General features: G+C 37.2%; 1 protein-coding gene across 3 annotated transcripts; it reads left to right on the top strand.

Annotated features, from left to right (window-relative positions):
- Positions 1-9,702: 9,702 nt before the first annotated feature.
- ARL14EP (ARF like GTPase 14 effector protein) lies at positions 9,703-24,949 on the top strand. Of its 3 annotated transcripts, XM_017852804.1 has the most exons (5): positions 9,705-9,841; positions 10,230-10,300; positions 17,456-17,946; positions 19,342-19,469; positions 23,064-24,949. In XM_017852804.1, exons 3-5 carry the CDS (start codon positions 17,521-17,523, stop codon positions 23,290-23,292), a joined length of 783 nt encoding a protein of 260 aa, XP_017708293.1. In that variant the 5' UTR covers positions 9,705-9,841; positions 10,230-10,300; positions 17,456-17,520; the 3' UTR covers positions 23,293-24,949. The 3 variants fall into 3 exon arrangements, with proteins under 3 accessions (XP_017708308.1, XP_017708293.1, XP_017708300.1); XM_017852819.1 differs by lacking the exon at positions 10,230-10,300 and having other exon boundaries at positions 9,703-9,841; XM_017852811.1 differs by lacking the exons at positions 9,705-9,841; positions 10,230-10,300 and adding an exon at positions 13,111-13,775.
- The last annotated feature ends 251 nt before the right edge of the window (positions 24,950-25,200 follow it).

Raw genomic sequence — 25,200 nt, 5'->3', positions numbered from 1 at the left:
CAGAGTGAACAGGCAACCTACAGAATGGGAGAAAATTTTTGCAATCTACTCATCTGACAAAAGGCTAATATCCAGAACCTACAAAGAACTCAAACAAATTTACAAGAAAAAAACAAACAACCATCAAAAAGTGGGCAAAGAAAATGAACAGACACTTCTCAAAAGAAGACATTTATACAGCCAACAGACACATGAAAAAATGCTCATTATCACTAGCCATCAGAGAAATGCAAATCAAAACCGTAATGAAATACCATGTCATACCAGTTAGAATGGCAATCATTAAAAAGTCAGGAAACAACAGGTGCTGGAGAGGATGTGGAGAAATAGGAACACTTTTACACTGTTGGTGGGACTGTAAACTAGTTCAACCATTGTGGAAGACAGTGTGGCGATTCCTCAGGGATACAGAACTAGAAATACCATTTGACCCAGCCATCCCATTACTGGGTATATACCCAAAGGATTATAAATCATGCTGCTATAAAGACACATGCACACGTATGTTTATTGAGGCACTATTCATAATAGCAAAGACTTGGAACCATCCCAAATGTCCATCAATGACAGACTGGATTTAGAAAATGTGGCACATATACACCATGGAATACTATGCAGCCTTACAAAAGGATGAGTTCATGTCCTTTATAGGGACATGGAAGCAGCTAGAAACCATCATTCTCAGCAAACTATCGCAAGAACAGAAAACCAAACACCGCATGTTCTCACTCATAGGTGGGAACTGAACAATGAGATCACCTGGACACAGGAAGGGGAACATCACACACTTGGGCCTGTTGTGGGGTGCAGGGAACAGGGAGGGATAGTATTGAGATATACCTAATGCAAATGATGAGTTAATGGTTGCAGCACACCAACATGGCACATGTATACATATGTAACAAACCTGCACGTTGTGCACATGTACCCTAGAACATAAAGTATAAGAAAAAAAAAAAAAAGAACTGTCTAACCCAGCTCATTTGATAGCCTATTGACCAGTGAGTTAAACAAAACTCTAATTCAATGATAGCAGCATCCTCTACCCTTTCCAAAAGTGCAGGACAGGATAATAGTATCTCATGGTCAAGAAATGTATTAAATATGTGGAAAAATAAAATGTAAAAGAGAATGAGGAAAAACTTGGTGAAAATTAGCAAAACAATGCTCTGTTCTCCCTCTGCTGGCTTTTAGGTAGTATTGCTCTTCAAAGATCTGTCCAAAGGCCCAAACGAAATTTTTTCAAGGAATCTCAAAATATCTATAATGTTTTGTAATTTTTTCCAAAATATTTAGAATACTCATAATGTTCATCTAAATAAGCTCCACCAAAGCTAGGGCATCCTGACCAAAGCTATCATTACCTTCTCTTCTTATCACAGATAATGACTAATACAGAAAAGATAGAACAAGTATAATCTAATGGCTTGACCAATTTTCCAAAAGGGCAATTCAAAAGAAGTAATTGATATTAATATTATAAATATATAATATTTTCTAGTTTTCTAAGAATATGCTTCTTGCAGATTGAGATGTAGCCTGATTGAGTAGGAAAAACACTATATTTTTAGACAGTCAACCTTGGTGTGAGTCTTGACTGTCCCTATTACGTACTGGTTATGTAACCTTTAAAAATTATCATTTATATGTTAGCTGTATAACATTACCATTTATGCAACTAAATTTCATCAACCTCTTAATTCCTTTTCTAGTTCTCTTTTTTTTTTTTACTCCCAGTGCTGTTGAATTACCAATTTTTAATAATTAATTTCTGCATTTAATTCACACCATTTGGATCATTCGAAGATGTAACCAAAATGGTTCCTGTAATCATCAGCTTCCTTCCTTGATGTTGTGCCAAACACACTGTGGACACCCAGATAAATCCTAATTGATAAATAATGATTGTGATGGCAATAAAGAGCCCTGGGACTTTTATTTGAGCCAAATTCTTTCCTAGTTACATGGCTAGTATTTTGAGTAGCAGCTGTGAACAAATCTGTATTTCCTTCCCGTATGCCACCCCATAACAGTCTGAAATCTTTACTTCAAATGAGACAAATCAGAAGAACTGCTGAAAAATGCAGTTTCAATCTGTCCTTCTGTCCAGTCATTAGTTAAATCCCCTATATCACATTTCTTTAAATTGACTGACTCTTAAATATTGTTATAAGGAAGGAAAGGACAAGTTAGGTGTGAGGTTAGAGGATACTAATTCAAATGATGACTCCACTTCTTTGAAGTTTAATATCCATTTTTCAAGATTGAAATATACCATGTCATGAATGAGATACGTGAGCTTATCATTCCAGTGTTTTCAGATATAATCGGAGGTCCATAAATAGTAGCAAGAATAATTATAGCCACCAGTTATTGAGAACTCACTATGTGCCAGGCACTATACTAAACTATATATTTAAAAAGTTATACACAAACACACACACATATACAAACACATATTCATTTATTCCCCACAAAAACCCTATAAGGCAGATGCTACTTTCTCTATTTTACAGATAAGAATTTGAAGCTTAGAGAATTAATGTAAATTCCACACACGTTATCCTACTCGTGGCTAAGCCAGGATTTGAACCAGGCAGTCTGATTCCAGAGCCCACTTAGAGTTTTGTTTCATGCCCCAAGGAGGATATTGAAGCTTTAGAAAGCAATTAGTTAAGCATGCTCCAGAATAACTAAAATGAAAGCCAACAATAACAACTGAGAACTCCAAGTGGTGGTGAGCATGTTTACGAGTGTAAATTGGTGCTGGAAGGAATGTAAATTGATGCAACCACTTTGAAAAACTCTTCAGCAGTATCTACTCAAACTGAACATACACATTGCCTATAATCCAACAATTCCACTCCCTACTACATATTCAAATGAAAGTGTAAATGTATGTGAACCAAAAGACAGAATGTTCTAATGTTTCTTGCAGCATTATTTGTAGAAGCCCCAAACTGAATGAACCCAATGTCCATCAACAGTGAAATAGATAAAAGAAAATGTTGTCAGTTTCATGTAATAGAAACACCACTCAACAACAGCAAATAATTAATTGCTACATACAACATCGATGAATTTCACAGACATAATATTGACCACAAGAGGCCAGACACAAAAGAATATATGTGGTACAATTCCAAAGCTCAAAGTCCAGAAACAACCAAAACCAATCTATGGTCAAAGAAGTTAGAATGGTGGTTACCTTTGGTAAAAGGTGCTCACAACTGGGAGACAGCATACGAGAGACTTCTGGGAGCTCATAATTCCTTGACCTGGGTAGTGGTTACACAGATATAAAAACGTATCAAGCTATAGACTTAGAATTTGTGTACTTCTTTGTGGTATGTCAAAATTCAATAAAAAGCTTACACAAAGGAAGTGAAACTATTTCTAAGAATTCATTCCCCTTCATTCCCTTTCAGAGTACATGCCATCTTATCCCAAACTTGGGATTCTTGCACACAAATATTTCCTTTTTGCCTAATTCTTGGTTCCTTTGCACATTCCCAAGTACCTTTACTGAGAAGCTGTGAATTTCTCACAGGAAACTACCTCACTAGCTGGTATCCTAAACTCTAGTTCCACTCTCTGACCACAACTGTTCATTGTTTCAATTTGATCACAGATTTCACCTCCTTGCCTTCAACTTTGATTTTGAAAGCTCCATTTCTCTTCATTCTCAACCAGCTTTCCCTCTTTCGTTCATTTGTTTATTTGAAGAGATTTGTCACTTCAACCATTCCACTTACTCAACTAATAGTGGTAGGCTCTTGGAATACTATAGTAAATTAAACTGGCATTATGTCTTATCTCATGATTCTCACCATCTAATGACTTCCATGACAAAACCCTAAACTCTCTTGTCCTTATACATCTAACTATCAATTGCTCTCCCTTAATTCTGTTGTCTGCCTTCACTGGTCCTACACAAGGACACCTACACACTAGAAGAAAAATTGAAATTTTCACATCATTATTTTACGTCTCCGTGTATCCACGATTTGTAACTTCATCTAGGTCCTAAATGCTGTTCTATGTCCCTAGTGAGATTTCTCTTTATTTTTCCTAACCTCTAATTGAAATTCAGTGTTCCATTTATAGTATTAGCAGTGCCTATTAGCACTGCTGCAGTACTAATAACTTTGTTTACAGTATCTATAACTTTGTCACCAATAGAAATCACATAACTTTTTTGTATCATATTATAGTTGTTACAGATATCTCAGGATATATTCATATTAATTACTACTTTGTAATTATGGTAGTTATTAGATTTGACACCAGGTCATGCTATTGTATGCATTAGCATAAGTACTGTAGCATTTTTTAAAAATATGTTTTTTGACACTCCTCCCATCAAGAGGTAGAGCTTATGTTCCTTTCCTGTGAATCTGGGGCAACTTAATGACTCCCACATAACCAAGAGAATTCAGTGGAAGTGACGCTACATGTTTCCAGGGGCTAAGTCATAAAAGGCAAAGAGGCTTTCACCTTGCTTCCTGGAGCACAAACCCTGGGAGCTCTGAGACACCATGTGATAAATCCAACTACCCTCTGGCTGCCATGCTGTGAAGAAGACCAAACTAGCCTAAGCAAAGAGCCCATGTGGAGACAGGAAGAGAGAGAAAGAGAAAGAGAAAGACCGACCTGGCCCAGTTCCTACTGTTACTTTGATTGGTAAAAACAAATAAGAGCTTCTTACAAGGTCTGTCAATCTGCTCTGGCTTATGGGAAGACAAACTATTCCCAGCCCTGTGTAAGTACTAGAAACTGTTTGGCCACTGCTTTTCCCCAGCCTCGTGGAGTTTCACCCTTCCATTGCACAGATACGTACTCAGCCCCAAAGGGAAGTACTCAATACAAAGGAACACTCCTATAGATGTCCAAGACTGTCTTGTGTGCCATGTCCTCCTCTCAGATACTCTGCCCATCAGCCTCCCCAAATTCCCATCTCTGTCGCCTCCATTTAGTGAAACCACTGGTTTTTGTTAGGGTTCCCCTCCCTGTTCTAGGCTCTGGACACTGCCTCCAGATAGTAAGCTGGGGTCATTATGGAACTTAATTCATTGTTTCTGTTCTCTCAGGGATCACAATCCTGCACTGCCTGTTGGGCTAATGTCTGAAAACAATTATTTCATATATACATACATACATGTGTATATTTATATATACAACCCTTCCCTAAATATGTATAAGTATACATACTTATGATTTATATGACTGTATATATGTGTGTATATATTATATATCTTATTATATATTTATAATGTATATATTTATATATTTATATATTATAATATATAAGTATTTATTTGTATATAAATCATGAATGTTTTATATTAAATATATATAATATTTTTATAGAATATAAATATTTCAATTAGAAGTATATATTCATATTAGAAATAAATATTTATAAGTATAGTATTATATAATTCACATACATATTATATTTGTATTATATATTATATAAACTAAAACAGTATAATAGTGTATAAAAAGTGATATAGATAGGCGGTTGATACGAGTGGACCCTGCATTTATATTTAATCAGCTATGCCTCTTTGATTCCTGCTCATCCCTCAACCTGATTATACTGTGACTTGCTCCCGAGTACACATCTTTATATATACCCCAACACTATCACCCGCATACCTTTCGCTATTCTAAACCCACATAAATAATCCGATCTCTTGCGACGTTACCCATATTTTATTATCGCTTACCTCTGCTTACTATCTATCATACCGGCAGGCTTACTACTCTCTGCACTGTAGCTGGTATATACACCTGTAGCCGCTGGTGTGGGCTAGATGCCTCGTACTATATACAAAATATATATATCTTTCCTCAAGTGATACTCCCATCTCAGCTTCTCCAGTAGCTAGGACTACATTTGTGAGTTACCATGCCCAATTCATTTCACATAGTATGCTCAATTTTCCAGGTGTTTCTAGTGATAGCATAATTTTGCAGAAGCAGAAATCCAAATATAATTGTTAAAACCTAAATTAAAAACTGAATTGTGTTCTTTAATCTTAAAATTCATATTCAAAGACACAGAAAAAGGGGGGCCTCTTTATACTTAATAGCAAAGCTTGTTGAAGATGTTCTCTCAAGTAGCTGTCAGCATCTCTAACTTCCCACTCTTTAACTGGGTATATTTTGGTTTCTACCATCACCCACATCACTGAAACAGGTCTTATCACACTATCTATAACTATTTTATTAGTACAGCTATGGAACATATTTAGTTTTTTACTTTCCTTCTAGTTCATTTTAGTCTGAGCTGGAAGATAAGAGTGTTTTCCTTACTTGACTTTCTACACCTGTGCTATCCACTCTGGTAACCACTAGGCACATGTGGCTACTGAACATTTGAAGTGTAACTAGACCAAATTGGGAGGCGCTGGAGGTGTAAAACACACACCAGGTTTCCAAAACATAATATGAATAAAATAATGTGACGTACCTCATTAGTTTTCATGTTAATTACATGTCATAATGATAATTCTTAATTATTGGGTTAAACAAGCTATATCTCTAAAATCAATTTCATCTGCTTCTGTGTAGCTTTTTGTATCACTACTAGAAAACTTACAATAGCTTATGTGACTCACGTTATATTTCTAATGGCCAGTACTGCTCTTCAACAACCTCTTGCACCGACAGAGCCCTGCTTTAAACTTTACTTTCTTGGCTTGTGGGTCTCTGTTCTTCCCTAGTTTTCTTGCTATCTCGCTGTCTGCTCCTTTTCAGACTTCTCTTCTGCGATCTAAATCTGTTGTTCTAAAATCGTAGTGTGCTGCAAAATCACCTGGGTTTCTTGCCAAAAATGCAGATTCTTGGATCTTATCTGATCTGGTAGACTGGCTTGGAGGACCGAGATTCTGATTCAGTAAAATAGAATGAGAGCTCAGAAATTTAGATTAATCCTTAGCCCTATTCTTTCTCATTTTACCCTATTCATTCCATAGGTATCATCTTCCCTATCCCATCCACCTCCAAAGATAGAACTACCACTCACAGACCAACATCTCCCAAATCTCTTATCTTCAGCTGAGATCTCTCTCATATCCTCCCTCTTCTTCCAACTGCCAACTGTATATCTTCACTTGGAGGTACACTTGATAAGTTTGAGAAAACTTAGTGTATTCAGCATTTAAATTCTTATCTCTATTCTCCCTAGCCCATTCCTCCCTTTGACCTCCCAGTTATCCAAACTAGAAACCTGAAATAATTCTTTACTTCTTCCTAACCTCTGTATCTAATCATATAAAAAACTGACCAATTCTGCTTACTTAACTTCTATCATCTCTGTGCCTTTTAAATGTCCTTCATTTAGGGTTTCTCAATCTTGGCTCTACTGAAATCTTGAGCCAGTTAGTTCTTTGTTGTTGGGGGCGGCGGGGGGGGGTTGTCCTGTGCATTGTTAAATATTTAGCAGTTACCCTGTCCTTTACCCTACTAGATACTAGTAGCACCCTTTGCTGGTACCACAATGCCATTAGACATTACCAAACCCTGTGGGAGGAGGTGAGTGGGAAGGAATCACATTTCATCCCATAGAGCCACTGCCTCAGCTGGTGGAGGACCGCTTCTTAATCATCTGTATTAGGGCAAGAGTTTCCACCTGGCCCTCTAGCCCAGGACTGCACCTCTCTTCTATTCTCTACACTCCTGATAGTTTTACAGTTTTCACAGGTTAAAATTCAGTATCTCTAAGAGGGCATAAAAAGGGCATTATTTTTTACCTACGTGCCTTTCCAGCTTTCCACTCTACCCATACTGAAAGGCTTTGCAGTTTCCTTAGAGATGGATGAACGTCATAAGAAGTGTTAACTACAGAGAGTAAGTAAGCTAGTAGCTTGTGAGATAAATGCAAAACTCCTAGCATATTTTAAATATAGAATATGAGTAAGCATGTACTTTGTGAAACATAGGCAAGATTATGTAAAATATATATAGTAAGTTAGTAAACTATAAGACATGCCAAAGTTAAATACAAATATGATGGAATAGAGAGTCACTGATAGCCAAAAGGGGATGGAAAAACTAAGCTATGAGCAATCATGACATCTCTGGGCTATTACCTGTCACCCCTAAATCAGCCACCCATTGGTCACACCTAGAATAGTCTCATATGTTCTCTGCCCAGGAAATGCAAAAAAAAACTTGTATCTGTTCAACAACTTAACCAGTAAGCTCTGGCTGTGACCAGGCATACTTCCCTGCTTCTGTCCAATAAAGCAGGTGTGTACCATTGGCCCAAAGCACTTTCCACCTGTGGGTCTCCCTGCTGACACCTCATCTCTCGTCCTCATAAGTATACCATCAGCGGAGAAGGCTGTTGTGGCAGATAGGATGTATGCACATTACTTAACCCATGATTCAGGTGATGGTGTCCTTCCACTTGCTTGCACCTTATCCTAACTATGTCCACTTACCACAACTCTTTCACCTTTTCACTGGATACTGAAATTAAATAGGCTATATTATTTAATAATCTTAATTCGAGCTGTGAGCCTTCTGTTTCATTACCTTTAGGAGAGCTTGCCTCGTTTACTGGGAAGCCACCATTGCATCAAATTAGTTTCCCACATGACAGTTCCATGCAGGCATTAATCTGCTCCCAGAACACTCCTGCTTTAGCACTATCATTTTATTCTGTTTATATCCATGTGTTTCTGTTATGACACTTTTCATACTACACTGTGATTAACTGTTTATTCCTCTCTCACTAGTTTGTGAGCTCCTTGGAAGCAGAAATACATTTTATTCTTTTTGTCTAATCATTACTTAACAAAGTGCCAACCACAAAGTAAACAGTAAAAGAATTATAGAATGCAACCTCCTGCAGACACAGTTGAAGAAATTACCCATTGTTTTTTTCCTTTCTGTCATTCCCTAGTTCTAGGCATCAATCGCCTGCCTAGTCGGGGAGCAGTATGAAAGTGGTGGGAGGACCATAGACTCACTGGAGAAAACAGCTTACAGTAATGCAGAGAATCACTAGCAAGTTTGGGCCTTGGTGGAGCTTGTCTTATTTGCCTGTTCACTGTGGGGTTTCAAACAATAGTTTTTGTTTCCCTGCTATACCAACCTTAAAATAATTAAAAAGCCAAGAATCTTTAAGAGACGTTCAGTTCTCCGGGATTCTAGATAATAAAACCCACTGTAAAAATTAATGAGCACCTATACTGTGACAGACAATAAGGATACAAGAAAAATGCCATTTCTGTTCTGAGAAAATTTACAAGCATCTTCCTGGAGCCTACATTTTACTCAAAGTAATAGCTATTTTTATAGCTTACAATAAAAGATGCATTTTGGAATATATTTCGCTTGAATGAAAGAAATAGAACGTAAGACCTTAAACAATGGTCCATTCTTCAGATCCTTTTAACACACACCCTCCTTCAGAGGTCGGGGTATTTGCGTGCAAAAGTTTACCATCACGCACAGGTGTGGAGATTTACAAATACAATCCAATTTAGTGGAAACTGTGTCTTGTAAGAGATGGCCTCCAGGGACCTCCCAAATCCCTAATCTCTCGGAGGACTGCAAAAGAGAGCATCTGAAGCAACCCTTGCCTTGCCTTGAATCATTTGCCACTTCACTCCGCCCCGCCCCTTCCGTCCCCGGAGGCAGCCAGATTCGTGTCCGCTCTAGGCTTCTCCCGGACGTCTCTTTGTGGTGGCGTTGAGCTCCTCTAGCCCGCGCTTGCCGTCCTCTCAGTGGTAGCGCGGGGACTGGCTGGGAAGCGGGCGGTCGAGTGTGTCCTGTGTGGACGCGGATCCTGCCCGAAGCCGGGCGGAGGAGAGCTAAAGCTAAGGTGGAAGGGGAGCGGGGGAGGCCCTGGGGAGGAGCGGGAGAGTGGAGACGGGCCCCTCAGTGGCGAGGGAGCCCGGCGGCGTCACGGGGGATCCCGGGGAGAGGGGGAAGAGGAGGCCCGCACACGTGAGGGGGATTTCCAGCAGCTGGCCGAGGCCTCTCACCCCTAGATCAACCCCTACCCCGTAGTTCATCTGCGACGCAACGCCTTGGGCCAAAGCCCAGAACAGGTTCTGCCGCCTCTGACCTCTCCGAGGGTCGTCGCGTGTCCAGTAGGCCCAGGACCTTCAAAGCTACGATTTTGACTTGAACTACTTAGGATTGTATTGTGGCCTTGAACCCCGTAGACAGCCTGTATCTCTGCTATTTTGTTTTAATTTTCAAATCAGAATCTTCTCAACCCTGGCCCTTTGAAGCCAAAGACTAATGTTTATTTTTCCATCCCGGTACCATGAACTTGGTAGGTGCCCATTGGACGGATCTGGTGGTTTTAGTCATTTGTAAATAGCCGTGAACTAAGGACGAAATTTATGTGGCCTCTTACAGGGTTGGGGTGGGAATCATTGCAGGGTTTGGGGGCACTCTGTTAGGCATGATAACAAAAGCTGTAGGCTTGAGTTTCTTCATCTGTCAATGAGAAGGATAGTACTTTCCTCAGGGTGGCTATGAAGGTTCCTGAGATGATATTTGCCCTAAGCGCTGTACCTGGCATGTCCTGACTACCACACTTGAAGCAAATCTTTTCAACGATGTTATAGACTATATTTTTGTTTTAAATTAACTTTACCTTTCTTATTGTGCCTAGATCTTCTTGAGGATTGAGACTCTCCTCTTGGCCTTTGGGTCCTTTGATTAATGCCAATTGTCATGTTATAGGTAATCAGTATTTGAAGATGACAGGCACAAAAAGTTCACAGTTGCAAGATGCGTAACTTTTGTAGGTGTATGTGCCCTTAACTAAAGCTACTGATATGGGGCGTAGGGGTAGATTAAATTACATTTTTGTTAAGAGATAATCTGGGAAGATGCTTTATAAGTTGCAAGACCCTATGCCAAAAACAAAGCCTTTAATTTTTTTCGTAAAACATTGCATGAAAATTTGTTTTCTGTTTTTCGTAAAGGAGACATCAGTTACAAAACGAAGTAAATTTTTTGTTTTGTTAAATTTCCTCTAAATCTTACTTTCCCACTAATAAGGAGACTGGTAACAAACTAAAAAACTATGTTAAGGTGAATTAACATATTGGAACGGATATTTCTGCATCTCCACAAATTTAGGAAGAAAAAGTGAGTTCCGTGATTAATCCTCAATTCCCTCTGCTGTTGTTTTGGTAGTGTCTGTTTTGCTGTTTTGGTAGTGGTGGTGGGGGTGTTCTGTATTAACACCCCGAAACCCCTGTGATAATGTCCTAGACCTTGCTTTATTAGGAAGTCTTGCAAGCATCATGGCCAAGTATGATTTTTCTCAGCTTCCTCAACCTAATCTACCTTCCTTACCGTTTTTTTTTTTTTTAAGACGGAGTCTCGCTCTGTCACCCAGGCTGGAGTGCTGTGGCCGGATCTCAGCTCACTGCAAGCTCCGCCTCCCGGGTTCACGCCATTCTCCTGCCTCAGCCTCCCGAGTAGCTGGGACTACAGGCGCCCGCCACCTCGCCCGGCTAGTTTTGTATTTTAGTAGAGACGGGGTTTCACCGTGTTAGCCAGGATGGTCTCGATCTCCTGACCTCGTGATCCGCCCGTCTCGGCCTCCCAAAGTGCTGGGATTACAGGCTTGAGCCACCGCGCCCGGCCTCCTTACCGTTTTTTAATGGGTAGCAAGAGATAATGCTTAAGAACTCTTTAAAACTACTGATGTTTTAAAGTAAAGCTGGTTAATTCCCTGAGCCGGCAGCGTTCAAATTGTATGAAGAACAAATACTTTTGTTTACTACCTAAGGTAGTAGAAGAGATCTAATCAATGTATTCTACATTTATTTTATTCTCTTTTGATTCTTAGGTAGTGCTACAAAAATATTAAATGTTAATCTTAGAATCACAAAACATGCTGCATTTAGGCACTAAAGTAAAGTGATATCAATCCTAAGGCAGGAGAAAGTCTTAATTTTCTCCTATGCAGAATTTTTAAGACAATGTCAAATAAGAAATCTGGACTTAGGAGAGACTTTATTCAAAAGGGTTATTGCAAGAGGAGAAAAGGGACTTTTGCAATGGGTAAAACCAAAAGATCTGCAAGAGTCTCCAAGGAGTGAACCCTGCTGGAAAGTTTTGGTTTGAGGAAGTAGGATATAAGGGTGGCTTGATCTAATAGTAGATCTGAGAGAGTTATTCCCTGGCTCTGGCTGAGAGTTGTCCAAAGTTCGGGAACCTGGGGGAAGGAGAGAAACCAAAGTTTAACAAGTATTTTGTTCCACTTGATCTGTAGGGCCACGCAGCTCAGCAAATTATTCATAAATTCATAATTGAAGCAAAAAAATGGGAATTTGGAGGGTCTTTCTCTTGCCCGGTCATAGGTAAACAAGGGGGGATCCTTGAATCTTACCTAAATCAAGGGTGGGAGGATTTTTAAAATTATGGCTAATAAAGAACCAGCGCAGGGCTCAAGCAAAATTCAACTTGTCAAGAAGTGTTTTTATTATTTGACATTGAAAAGTATTGAAAACCTGGATTTATACTATGGTGATCTAAGACTGGGGTTTTTGTTATTGGTTTGCTTGCTATCCTATAAGAAGCTGGATTTCTTTCTTCTTCCATGAGGAGTACTAGGTTTTATACTGACCAAAGTGATTGACTGGAGCAAATTAATCTTTTCTTGCATTAAAAGATTATTAAAATAGGAACTGGTAAGATGCTATAACCAGTTTAAATGACAATTAAAAGTAGACATGTTTATAGAGCAGAAATATTGAAATAAATGTGCAAGTGAAGGCAAAATTGGCTGCTTCCGCAGTGAGACAGAAGTCCATTGAACCTTCACCAGATAGAATTTACAAGAATACAGACAATTATTTTGCCTTGCTGTTGGTTAGCTACAGTTGACAGTTTTAAAATAACTCCAAGTTGCTGAAAGAATCAGACTTCCCATATAATCAGAATCTGAAAACCTGAAAGGCTGTGCTCTCAACAGTGCAGTTTTCTATTGAAGCAGATGTTTTTCTCTGTCCTTAGTTTATCAAGTTTAAATCTCCTCTCCCCCAATAATCTTCCCTAGAGTTAGACTTCCTGTAAGGCAAATACATATCTGTGTTTTTCTTATTCTTTTTTGCTATCTTCTATAAAATACAGAAGATATCAAAACATTTTAAGTTTAATTTTTTTAAATTGAATTATCTAGAGCAGTACATAGCAAACTGTAATGTGCTTACACATCACCTGGGCATCTTTTTGAAATGCAGATCCTGATTCATCGGGTCTGGAGCTGTTACTGAGATTCTGTATTTCTACTGAGGTCTCAGCTGATGCCAGTGCTGATTCAGGGGCAGTAAATAGTAAAGCATTTCCAACTATATTAAGGAAGGGGTCAGATAAATTATCGTTATGGAAGAACGTAGCAGTGTACTGTAGGTGAAAGGAACAATATGAAGTTGCTGGACTGTCATTTGAAGAAAATAAAATATAAATTGTAGGCCACATTGCCACAACACAGACCAAAATGAGCAAAAACAGTTGCTAGGAAACAGACCCAAATGCAGAACTTTTAGCTTATAGGAGGAGGACAGAAAGAGCTGGAAATGGAACACTGAGGAATATAACAGAGGAGGAACAACCAGAGAGTGTAATTTTTAGAATGCAGACAGTGACCACTTATGATCAGTGTCTGAAATTTAGTGTTCCTTTTGAGCTAGCTGGACTTGGAGTTTTTGACAGTATGTGAACAGACTGCCTAATCGTAGATCAGAAAGCTAACCTATGGAAGACTTTAAAACTGCTGTGACCAGGTGTGTGTACTTTTACTCAAGTGAGTGGGATTAGTTTGCTGCTGAGTTTTAATCTGTGTAAAATTTAGTTTTTATCACAATTGACAATGTCTTTTATCAGATAGGATATTTTAATTTTGAAATGAGCTGGTCCTGTAAAGAAGTAATTCATTGTCTGAAATTCAAATCTAACAGGGAATCCTGCGTTTTTTATTTGCCAGATCTGGTGACCCCATTTTCTGCATTCAGTAAGTAGAGATCTTTCTTTGGTGCCAGCTCAATGTCCTGCCTGTTACTAAGAAAAAACTTAACTTCCTGTAGACAGATTACAGGACCACCTACTCAGAAGGCTGGTAGGTGAGAGAATCACTTGAGGCCAGGAATTTCAGAAATAGGTATTCAACTTCACTGACACAAGTTACAGAGTCTGTTCCATTAGTTTCCTTTAATCATGATGAACTCTGGTGAATTTTGTAGTAATTTAGCCACGAATAAAGGAAACTAATGGAACTCCCCAATAAGTAAGGAAAATAATTTTTTTACCTAAAATTTAAATTAATAAATAGAGTAAATGAAATTAACCTAAAGGATAAAATGTATTATTACTATGGACAGATAAGATTTCTAAAGTTTTTAGTTTCCTAAATCCAAGATGCTTTTCCTGTCAAATATGGCCAGAGTAGCCCAAGTTTTGAATACTAGGAAATAGCTTTATGGCAAAAAATTCCATTATAGGTCTGTGGCTAAAAAGTGGTAATGGTTACCTACAAATAAAAATCTGTGGCATTAACAAAATATTAAGCATTATTTTCTATACAGTGCTGAGGGATAATTGTTCTAGTTTCCCTTGTATTAATAAACGTCAGAGCCAGATTGTGTGCCTTATTTGCTAAGATACATTGCCACATAGTTCGTTGTTTTGTAACTTTACCTCGGGTTTCCGTTTTCTCCTCAACTTAACCCAATTATCTGTTTGAAGAAAAAAAAATTTTTTTTTTTTTTTTTTTTTTTTTGAGACAAGAGTCTCGCTTTGTCGCCCAGGCTGGAGTCCAGTGACGCAATCTTGGCTCACCGCAACCTCCACCTCCTGGGTTCAAGCAATTCTCATGCCTCAGCCTCCCGTGTAGCTGCACTACCACACCTGATATTTTGTATTTTTAGTAGAGGCTAACACTCATTGTGTTAGCCAGTCTAGTCGAGAACTCCTGGCCTCAAGTGATCCACCCACGTCGGCCTCCCAAAGTGCTGGGATTACAAGCATGAGCCACAATGCCTGGCTAGAAAAAAATGTTCTAATTATTACTGTGATAGAAGCCATTTTATCCGATTTGATTAGGACCTATATTAGTTCATTTTGAAAGCTAACTAAAACAGAATAAATGAATATAAATATACTTTGTTTTTACCAGCTTTAAAACTTTTTTCAGTTAAAATGTTCAGTAGCATTTTTTAACACTTTAAAGTGTATTTTATTTTTTAACTTTCTAAATATAGTATTTTGACCTAAAGCACAGACATTTATTCACCATTTTTTGTTACCTGAGGCCAGGCAGGGTCTTTTATTGTTATATGATTTTGCTGATTATTTTCTCTGCAGAAACCACATCAAAAAATGTTTAAGATTTCTCTCCAGTGTTTTTTTTTTTTTAATTTGGCAAAGCTTAAAAACACTTGTAAAATTGCCGAATCCTAGATTTCACGGGACCTCACTACCACTCAGATTTCAGTGGTTCACATCTTTTCTCAACAGCAGTTTTTTTCCTAATGAGTTGCATCTTTTCTTGAGAATTCAACTTAGTTTTTTTTAATTTGCTTTGAAAATATTTATGAAAAATTTCAAATAGAAAGTATGGACAGTAGTGAAGCACTTATGTACATGTCACCAAACCTTATTTTCTGTAAATCTTTTTGGGGAAAAAAATGTTTTTTCCCCTCAGAAGTATCCACAAATGTGATATATATTACTCTCATGTATATTTTAGTATATATTCATGTTTCATCTGTGAATCTTACATACTATCTTTTAAATTTTACCCTACTGATGATACTATATAAGCTTTACAACTTTTTTCACTTAAGATTGTCTTTGAGATTTATTCATGTTGATACATGTAATTCATGTAGTTTATTCATTTTAACCATTATGTGGGAGTCCCTTGTGTGAGTAACAATTTCACATCCTTTACAGTTAGGTTATTTGTCATCTTTCACTGCCAAAGGCAGTGAATGCTGAAAGTTATCGTATATAACTTGTGCTCGTATTGGAGATATTTTTCTCCAGCTGACACCCAGAACTGAAAAGAGGTCAGTCCCAAGGTATATGCTTCCTCAATTTTACAAGAAATTGCAGAAAATGTTCTAAAGCAGTTACATTCCTGCCAAAGTTGTTATAAGGAGCATGTAAGAGTTGCACACATCTTAACCAGATATCAGATTTTTAAATTGATTTCAAGCAAATGTTTAAGAAATGATATTTAATTTGCATTTTCCTAGGAACTATGAGGGAAACAGTTTGTATGCATGTATTGGCTGTTCTCTTTCTCTGTGAATTGCCTAACTATATTTGTTTAGTTTTCCAATGGACTCTGTCATTTTCTAATTGATTTTTAGAAGTGAGGGGTTACTTGAATATTTACAATAATAATCCTAACAACACCTTTCAAGTGTCATTTTTTTCTCCCTTAGTTATACAGAAATGTGTAAATTTTACATACAATCAAATGGATCCATCTTTTTATTTTTTTTGGTACCTGCTTGCTTGTTTGAATAATTCTTCCCTACTCCCATGTCAGAAAACCTTCTTTATTTTCTCATAAAATGTTTAGTTTTCTTTTGTTTAATTCTTTAATCCACCTGTAATTGATTTTGTTTGTGCAGAAGAGATCTAATCCTTTTCCATATGGTTAACTGGTTAAAGTCCCTTCTTCATTAGTGTGTGATACCCATTGATTAATAGTACCGCATGTCATATACCAAGCCCTCTTCTACTCATGGATCTGTTTGTTTATACTATACCAATACCATAGTTTTAATTAGAATAGGTTTATAGTAAATCAATATGTTACTGTATTTTCCTTCAAGATTACCTTGGCTTTCTTAGACCTTTACTCTTTGATATAGACCAACTTGCTAAATTCCAACGGGGTGGGAGTAGAATATCTGATGGAACTTTGATTGGAATAGAACTGAATTTATGGATGTATTCCTGGATAACTGACAAATTTTTTATAATGAGGCACTCCATGATATATAGCTGCATTTATTTAGGGTACCTTTTTTGTCTTTCAGTTTGATGATTTTCTCCATGAAGGACTTGTTATATATTTTTTGTAAGAGTCACATATTTTGTAAGATACAGTGTTTTTTGGTTTCTAGCATCCCTCGTGAATTCTCTTATTAGTTCTAATAGTTTGTTAAACCTCTTGTATTTCTGATGTATCTTTGGATAATATTTCTTATTTCCTCCTTTTTAATTCTTATGTAGTATTAAATATAATCTGTAATTGCAGGTGTTCTCGTGAAGTTCTGACTTTTCAGGGAATGCTTCTGTTTGATTATTAAATGTCTATTATAGGACTTTGGTAAATACCTTTTTTATTCCTTATTTTCTTTTAGACAGGTGTTGAATTTTATCAAATGCATTTTCAGTTTCCTAGATAAACTTGCAGCACAAATTTGATTCTCTTTAATATTTTCTCTAGGATGATCAGCCCATGACCTAGATCTCTAGACAAAATAAAACAGGGAAAATTTGCGAGAATCAAGAATGATGGATCCATGTTCAGTTGGAGTCCAACTTCGTACTACAAATGAGTGCCATAAAACCTACTATACTCGTCACACAGGTTTTAAGACTTTGCAAGAATTGTCATCAAATGATATGCTTTTACTTCAACTTAGAACTGGAATGACACTTTCTGGGAACAATACAATTTGCTTTCATCATGTAAAAATTTACATTGACAGATTTGAAGATTTACAGAAGTCGTGTTGTGACCCATTTAACATACACAAAAAATTAGCCAAAAAAAATTTGCATGTAATTGACTTAGATGATGCCACTTTTCTGAGTGCAAAATTCGGAAGACAGCTTGTACCTGGTTGGAAGCTTTGTCCAAAATGCACACAGATAATCAATGGAAGCGTGGATGTTGATACTGAAGACCGCCAGAAAAGGAAACCTGAGTCAGATGTATGTATAATAGTCATTTTTTTCTATGTGAATTCTACCACGTAGGATTTTGCTTAACTATAAGAAAATCATATTTACAGTATTACTATATTTGTTAGGATACAGTGAATTAAAAGGAGGGGGTGAAAGTGGATGATGTTTCTAAATATTATCCACATACACTGAAGGTCAAGATTGGGGGATAAAGAAAGTAGGCTTGGGAAAGGAGCAATAAAATATGCCTGAGACTCCAAGCTACAACTTTTAGTACAAAGACTTTAGGAGTGGGTTTTAGAACATTCCGGCCAAGCCAAAATTTAGTTTCTTTTCTGATACCAAAGTGACTACATGGGACATAGCAAACAGCAAGGGTCTTTGAAGCAGGATGAATTTGCCTTTATATGAAGGACTTGGAAATCACCGCTTTAAAAGGAACATTAGAGAGATGACTTATAGTAATTGTTTTATATTTCACTCTTTCTCCTTTGACACTATCCCATTCTTGAGTTTTTTAAATGCTTGTGAGTTTTCTTTGCTTCTAGCTCTGAATTCCTACTTGGTATCGTCAAGGCTAATTTTAGGACTCGTTGTGGTAAAAAAATTAAAAATTTTTACATTGTAAAATATTAAATATTTTTCCTCTATTCCTTATTGACATGCCTATATGCATATTTAACTGTATCAGAACAACTTAAGATTTTGTAAAGCTATCTTTTGTGTAGGACAAGCATGCCAAGGAAGCACTTCTCATAATTTTTACTTGTAATTATTTCATAATTCTTACCTCTGGAATATTTTCTCCTTTTATTAAACCAAGTTAAAAGATAGTTGAAATTTGAAATTATACTATTTTCCTGTTGTTCTCTTCTGAGAGGAACATCTTGAGGGCCCAATTTATCTGCAGTTCATACTAGATACGTGCTGATGATGTCATTGTAGATGTCTTCACCTTATCTATTCAGTGTTCTTGTAGAATGTATCAGCTGCAGCTCTTTCCTCCCCAAATAACAAACATAAACCCTTAAACAGCAAGAAATCCTTAAGGACCCAGGATTGTTAGGAAATCAGTTATGTGCCACTGGATTATACAGCAGTTTTTGTGCCTTCTCGCCGTGTTGGCAGCAGCCATTAGTGGTTTTCACAATGCCTTCCTCCTCTGCTCCTAATATACCAGAGACTAAAATCAAATAATGGAAATGTTACTAATACATTAACCAATACACTTTGAATATGATCTAGGGCCGTGTAAACTTTCTTGCTCTTAGGCTGTAAAACCTAAGTGCAAGAAAACCTTGTTTTCTTTTTTGTGTGTTCCAGACTGCCTTCCAGGTTAGGAAGTCATCTGGTTTAACATTAAATGAAATGTTATTGTCTGATGTCTAGATTTGAGTTGATAATTTGTTTACCTTTCTTCAGGGAAGAACTGCTAAAGCTTTGAGGTCACTACAATTTACAAATCCAGGAAGGCAAACTGAATTTGCTCCAGAAACTGGTAAAAGAGAAAAAAGAAGGCTTACAAAAAATGCAACCGCTGGTTCAGACAGGTAAGCTAAGTGTTACTGAAGACATGTTAACTTGCTGCTTCACATCTGCTTTGTTCCCCTATTTTTCTCATAAATTTTGAATTTTCTGGGTTCATATTTTAAATTGGATAATATGGAATTAGTAAAACCTATGAAGGCCTTTGTTTTATTCATATAAAATTAAGGTATCCCTTTTAACTCCAAAAATTTGTTTCTAAGAAGGTAGCAGTGAACTGAAGCAAATCATTTTGGCATGAGAGTTAAAATAATTACAATTAAAGTAATTCACTTATTTGAAAAGCACTGTTGTATATATACGGACATACCTCCTTTTATTGGTGCCTCACTTTATTCTCTACAAGGTGCTGTTTTTTTTTTTTTTACAAATTGAAAGTTTGTGGCAACTCTGTGGTAAGCAAGTCTATTGGTGTCATTTTTCTAACAGCATGTACTCCCTATCTCAGTCGCATTTTGGTAATTATTGCAATATTTACAACTTTTTCATTACTATATCTGTTATGATGATCTTTGATGTTGCTATTATAATTGTTTTGAGTCACTAGGAACCACACCAATGCAAGGTGGTGAACTTAGTCGATAAATGCGGTGAGTGTTCTTACTGCTCCACCTACTGGCTGTTCTCTAGACTCTTTCCCTCTCCTCAGGTGTCCCTATTCCCTGAGAAACGAATATATTGAAATCTGTCCAACTAATAACCCTACAATGGCCTCTAAGTGTTCAAGTGAAAGGAAGAGTCAAGTCTCTCATTTTACAAAAAAAGCTAGAAATGATTAAGCTTGGGAGAAATGCACATCAAAAGCTGAGACAGGCCAAAACCTGGGCCTCTTGTGCTAAACAGCCAAGTTGTGAATGCAAAGAAAAAGTTCAGGAAGGACATTTAAAAGTACTATTCCATTGAACACAAATGATAAGAAAGCAAAACAGCCTTTTTGCTAATATGGAGAAACTTTAAATGGTCTGGATAGAAGATCAAACCAGCTACAACACATTCCCTTAAGCAAAAGCCTAATCCAAAGCAAGGTTCTAACCCTCTTCAATTCTCCAAAGGCTGAGAGAAGTGAGGAAGCTTCAGAAGAAAAGTTTGAAGCTAACAGAGGTTGGTTTATGAGGGTAAGGAAAGAAGCAATCTCCATAACATAAAAGTGCAAGGTGAAGCAGCAAGTTATTGATTAAGGTGGCTACACTACCCAACAGATTTTCAATGTAGACAAGCAGCCTTCTTTTTTTTTTTTTTCTTGAGATGGAGGCTTGCTCTGTCACCCAGGCTAGAGTGCAGTGGCGCAATCTCAGCTCACTGCAACCTCCACCTGCCGGGTTCAAGCGATTCTCCTGCCTCAGCCTCTCGGGTAACTGGGACTACAGGCATGTGCCACCACGGCCAGCTAATTTTTTGTATTTTTAGTAGAGACGGGGTTTCACTGTGTTAGCCAGGATGGTCTTGATCTCCTAACCTTGTGATCTGCCCACCTCAGCCTCCCAAAGTGCTGGGATTTCAGATGTGAGCCACCGCGCCCGGCCAACAAACAGCCTTCTAATGGAAGAAGATACCATCTTTCATAGCTAGAGAGGGGAAGTCTATACCTGGCTTCAAATCTTGAAAGGACAGGCTGTCTTAGTGGGGATTAATGCAGCTGGTGACTTTTAAGTCAAAGCCAATTATTTACCTCTTCGAAATCCTAGGGTCCTAATGATGCTAAATGTACTCTACCTGTCCTGTATAAGTGGGATGAAGCCTGGATGACAGCATATCTGTTTACAGCATTGTTCACTGAATATTTTTAGCCCACTTCAGAGACTTCCTGCCTAGGTAAAAGGATTCCTTTCAAAATATTGCTACTCATTGACAATGTACCTGATCACTCAAGAGCTCTGATGGAGATGTCCCAGGAGATAAATGTTTCATGCCTGCTAACACAACACTCATTCTGCAGCCCGTGGATCAAGGGGTACTTTGACTTTCAAGTCTTGTTATTTAAGAAATACGTTTTGTGAGGCCAGAGCTGCCATAGACAGTGAGTGATTCCTCTGATGGATTTGGGCAAAGTAAATTGAACACCTTCTGGAAAGGATTCACCATTCCAAGAGTTTGGAAGAAGATTCCAATGCTCATGGATGACTTTGAGGGGTTCAAGACTTCAGTGGAGAAAGTAATTGGAGACGTGGTAGAAATAGCAAGAGGACTAGAATTAGAAGCAGAGCCTGGAGATGTGACTGAGATGTTGCAATCTTGTGATAAAACTTGAATGGAATGGATGAGGAGTTTCTTCTTAGAGATGAACAAAGAATGTGATTTATTGAGGTGGAATCTACTGGTGAGGATGCTGTTAACATTACTGAAATGACAAAGGATTTAGATTATATAGACTTAGTAGAATAAGCAGAGGCAGAATTTGAGAGGATGACTCCAATTTTGACCATTCCGCTGTAGGTAAAATGCTATCAAACACCATCGCATGCTACAGAGAAATCTTTTGTAAAAGAAGAGTCCACTGGTGCAGCAAACTTCACTGTAGTCTTACTTTAAGAAATGGCCACAGCTACCCCAGCCTTCAGCAACCACCAGTCAGCTTTCCTCTTTGGGGCAAGATCCTCCACCAGCAAAAAAAACTACAACTCACTGAAAGCTCAGATGATTGTTAGCATTTTTTAGCAACAGAATATTTTAAATTAAGGTACATACATTTTGCTTAGACATAAGGCTGTTGCACACTTAATAGACTATAGTGTAAGCTTAACTTTTATATGCACTGGAAAAGAAAAAAATACATATCTGTGTAACTCACTTTATTGGCGGTGGTCTGGAACCAAACCTGCAATACCTCCAAAGTGTGCCTGTAATCCATATATCTGTGTTCTATGGGTAGCAGCTAAAAGGTAATTACATTTTATGAGTATGCAAGGTTTTTATTTTTTACATGTCTGAAATAGAAATGCAGTTCTGTATAGTCAGCAGAATGAATGGGAGAACTAGATTGTTTAGAATATGACTCTTTAAAACAAATGTTAGTATAATCATTCAGAATTATTTTTAAGTTCAGTCAACATTTCTATATATGCCATCTATTCCATCTGTTAAAGTTTACCATTGAGTCATTTGAATATTTTTAGGCTAGATTTACTAGAGTCCATTAAAGAACCAGAAACATTAATTGTAGTATAAAAATCTATAGAGGTGGTATACTATAATAAAAATAAGACTATGTTGATAAAACAGTGAAGAAGTTGGTAGCTAATAAAATGAACCACTATTAACCTGTCATTCTTTTTTGTTTGTTTAAAGTAAAGGGAAAATTATACTTATTTTTTGGACAAAGCTCCTGTTCATTCCTTTGCTGAAGTGACTTTTTAATGGACTTCAAGAAGCATATTCAGACTTTTTGGATTTGTCTCAACACTCTAGAGTTAGGTCTCTTCTTCTCACATGGAGTTCGTTTACTGCTGACAATAGAATAAGCCTTGAGTCAGATAAATTATAGATCATTTTGGCATGACCTCATCTCAAAATATTTTATCTCCTTTTTTTTTTTACTGTATTTTCAATTAATCAAAAATAACATATTTATGAGGTATAATTCCTTGTGTTTTATTTTACAGACAAGTGATACCAGCAAAGAGTAAGGTCTATGATAGCCAAGGTCTCCTGATTTTTAGTGGGATGGATCTCTGTGACTGCCTTGATGAAGATTGCTTAGGATGTTTCTATGCTTGTCCTGCCTGTGGTTCTACCAAGTGTGGAGCTGAATGCCGCTGTGACCGCAAGTGGCTGTATGAGCAAATTGAAATTGAAGGAGGAGAAATAATTCATAATAAACATGCTGGATAATCTGTGGTACCAAACTATGGGGCCTTTAAAGGTCATTATTTCTAAAATTCTGTTACTCGAAGATACATTTTAAGCTTGATTGTCATATGACAAAGATTTTAAAACCACCTCAGTGTGCCCTAATTTTTCATCTTGGGTGCTTTAAGATTCACTATTTGATATAAATTCAGATAGGCTGTTTTTCAGCCTATTAAGCCTGTCTGGATCAATATTAACAAGTAGGGTGTAGACAGTCCTCTATTTGCATGTTTCCCATGGGCACAAATTTCAGTGACCTAGATTTCGTTTAAACACCAGTTTCCTTACCGGGAAGGAAAGGAAACTGGTAAGGAAACTGTTGTTAAAATCTAGGTTAAAATTTTAGTTAGCACAGTATAACTCTTGAGTAATTACATGAAGTACAAACTTCTCTGCTAGTTCTTCAGTCTACAAATTGCTGTGTAAATAACAGATATACTTCATGATTAATGACCAGTCATGTTGACTACTTTCAGATTCTTCCAGTGGTTTGTCCCTGTGTATCTGTTATTCAGTTCACTTACAGCAGGGCACGTAGTTATGCTGTCTCTTTGTCGTCCACTTGACATTTTATAGAAGTGAACACTCAACTGGCCAACAAAGATGAAAGCGCAGCAAAGCAATGAAAAATGATAACACTGGAAGTGAAATTTTAATCAAACATAAATGAATTTGTAGAAGAAGCCACTGACCATGGGAATATTGTTCTTGCTGCTGTGCATTCATAGGAGCTTAATGAAGGCAAACTTATCAACACAAATAAGAAAAGTGATTGCAATAAAGACAAATATGTCCCAGAGGAAGTGATGGTTAAAAAAAATAAAATTAAAAAAAAAAACTTGACATTCAAGGATATTTAATGTGAATATAGAAATATTTCACAACATTGAAAGCACAAGCAATAAAAGGGTGGAAGCTGACCCAAACTTAAAAGAAGTATGAGTTTGCCATGAACATAAAAGATGCTTACTCAGTATCATAAGTTACTTGCCAGTAAAAAAGGCAAGCCCTATTCAAACTACTTCGTTTTTACAATGAAATAAAACACTTTAGTTCTATTTCTAATGTTTTAAATTACAGTGTACTAAATATTTTTAAACATTTTTGCATTTTTTTCCTACATTTATAACTGATCTTAAGAATTTTTAATATTTTAGCAGAATCTTAAAGGTCATGGAACAGTCATCATTTTCCCCATTGATTATTAAGATTTCAGGGCCATTTTATGGTCCCACAGTACCACGCAAAATGAGGATCGCTTGTAGCTGGGAACAATGCTTGCTTCAGGGAAAACTGATTTTGATAGAACCAACTAGTTGAGTATTAAACTGTTTTGGAAATAATTTGTATATCTAAGTGCTGAACTATATTTCTCTTCTCCCCACTTACTCAAATAAATAAAATTTTAATACTGTAAACCTTTCATTGTTTGTACCATGCACTCTTCAAAATTGTTCTAGGGGACAAAAACTTTATGTATAAAGCATGAATATAGACACAGTACTTAAACAGATACTATATTTATGGTATTAAAATTTGGGGGGTGGTTGATTAGGACTATAAAAAGACTCCTTAGTGATGATGGAAAAGAGAAACACTGGTTAATACAGAGTATAAATAAATTTTTTGGAAATTGATTACATCTTGATTTTGGAATTTGCTTGGATGCTGTTTGGAGGATGGGAGAATGGTATCATCTCTTTGCTTTTATTTTATTTATTTATTTATTTATTTTTGAGACAGAGTCTCACTCTCTTGCCCAGGCTAGGGTGCAGTGGCTCAATCTCAGCTTGCTGCAACCTCCGCCTCCTGGGTTCAAGTGATTCTCCTGCTTCAGCCTCCCAGGTAGCTGGTACTACAGGCACGTGCCACCATGCCCAGCTAGTTTTT

Source organism: Rhinopithecus bieti, unplaced genomic scaffold (assembly GCF_001698545.2).
Source record: "Rhinopithecus bieti isolate Rb0 unplaced genomic scaffold, ASM169854v2 scaffold_1624, whole genome shotgun sequence".
NCBI classification, from domain to species: domain Eukaryota; kingdom Metazoa; phylum Chordata; class Mammalia; order Primates; family Cercopithecidae; genus Rhinopithecus; species Rhinopithecus bieti.
Note: the sequence above shows the minus strand (reverse complement) of the source record. Positions and strands in the feature narration are given on the sequence as shown.

Coding starts and splice junctions, on each gene's coding strand:
- ARL14EP (XM_017852819.1), top strand. CDS start 17,521: ATGATGGATCCATGTTCAGTTGGAGTCCAACTTCGTACTACAAATGAG. Junction 17,947..19,341: donor AAAGGAAACCTGAGTCAGAT/GTATGTATAATA, acceptor ACCTTTCTTCAG/GGAAGAACTGCTAAAGCTTT. Junction 19,470..23,063: donor GCAACCGCTGGTTCAGACAG/GTAAGCTAAGTG, acceptor TTTATTTTACAG/ACAAGTGATACCAGCAAAGA.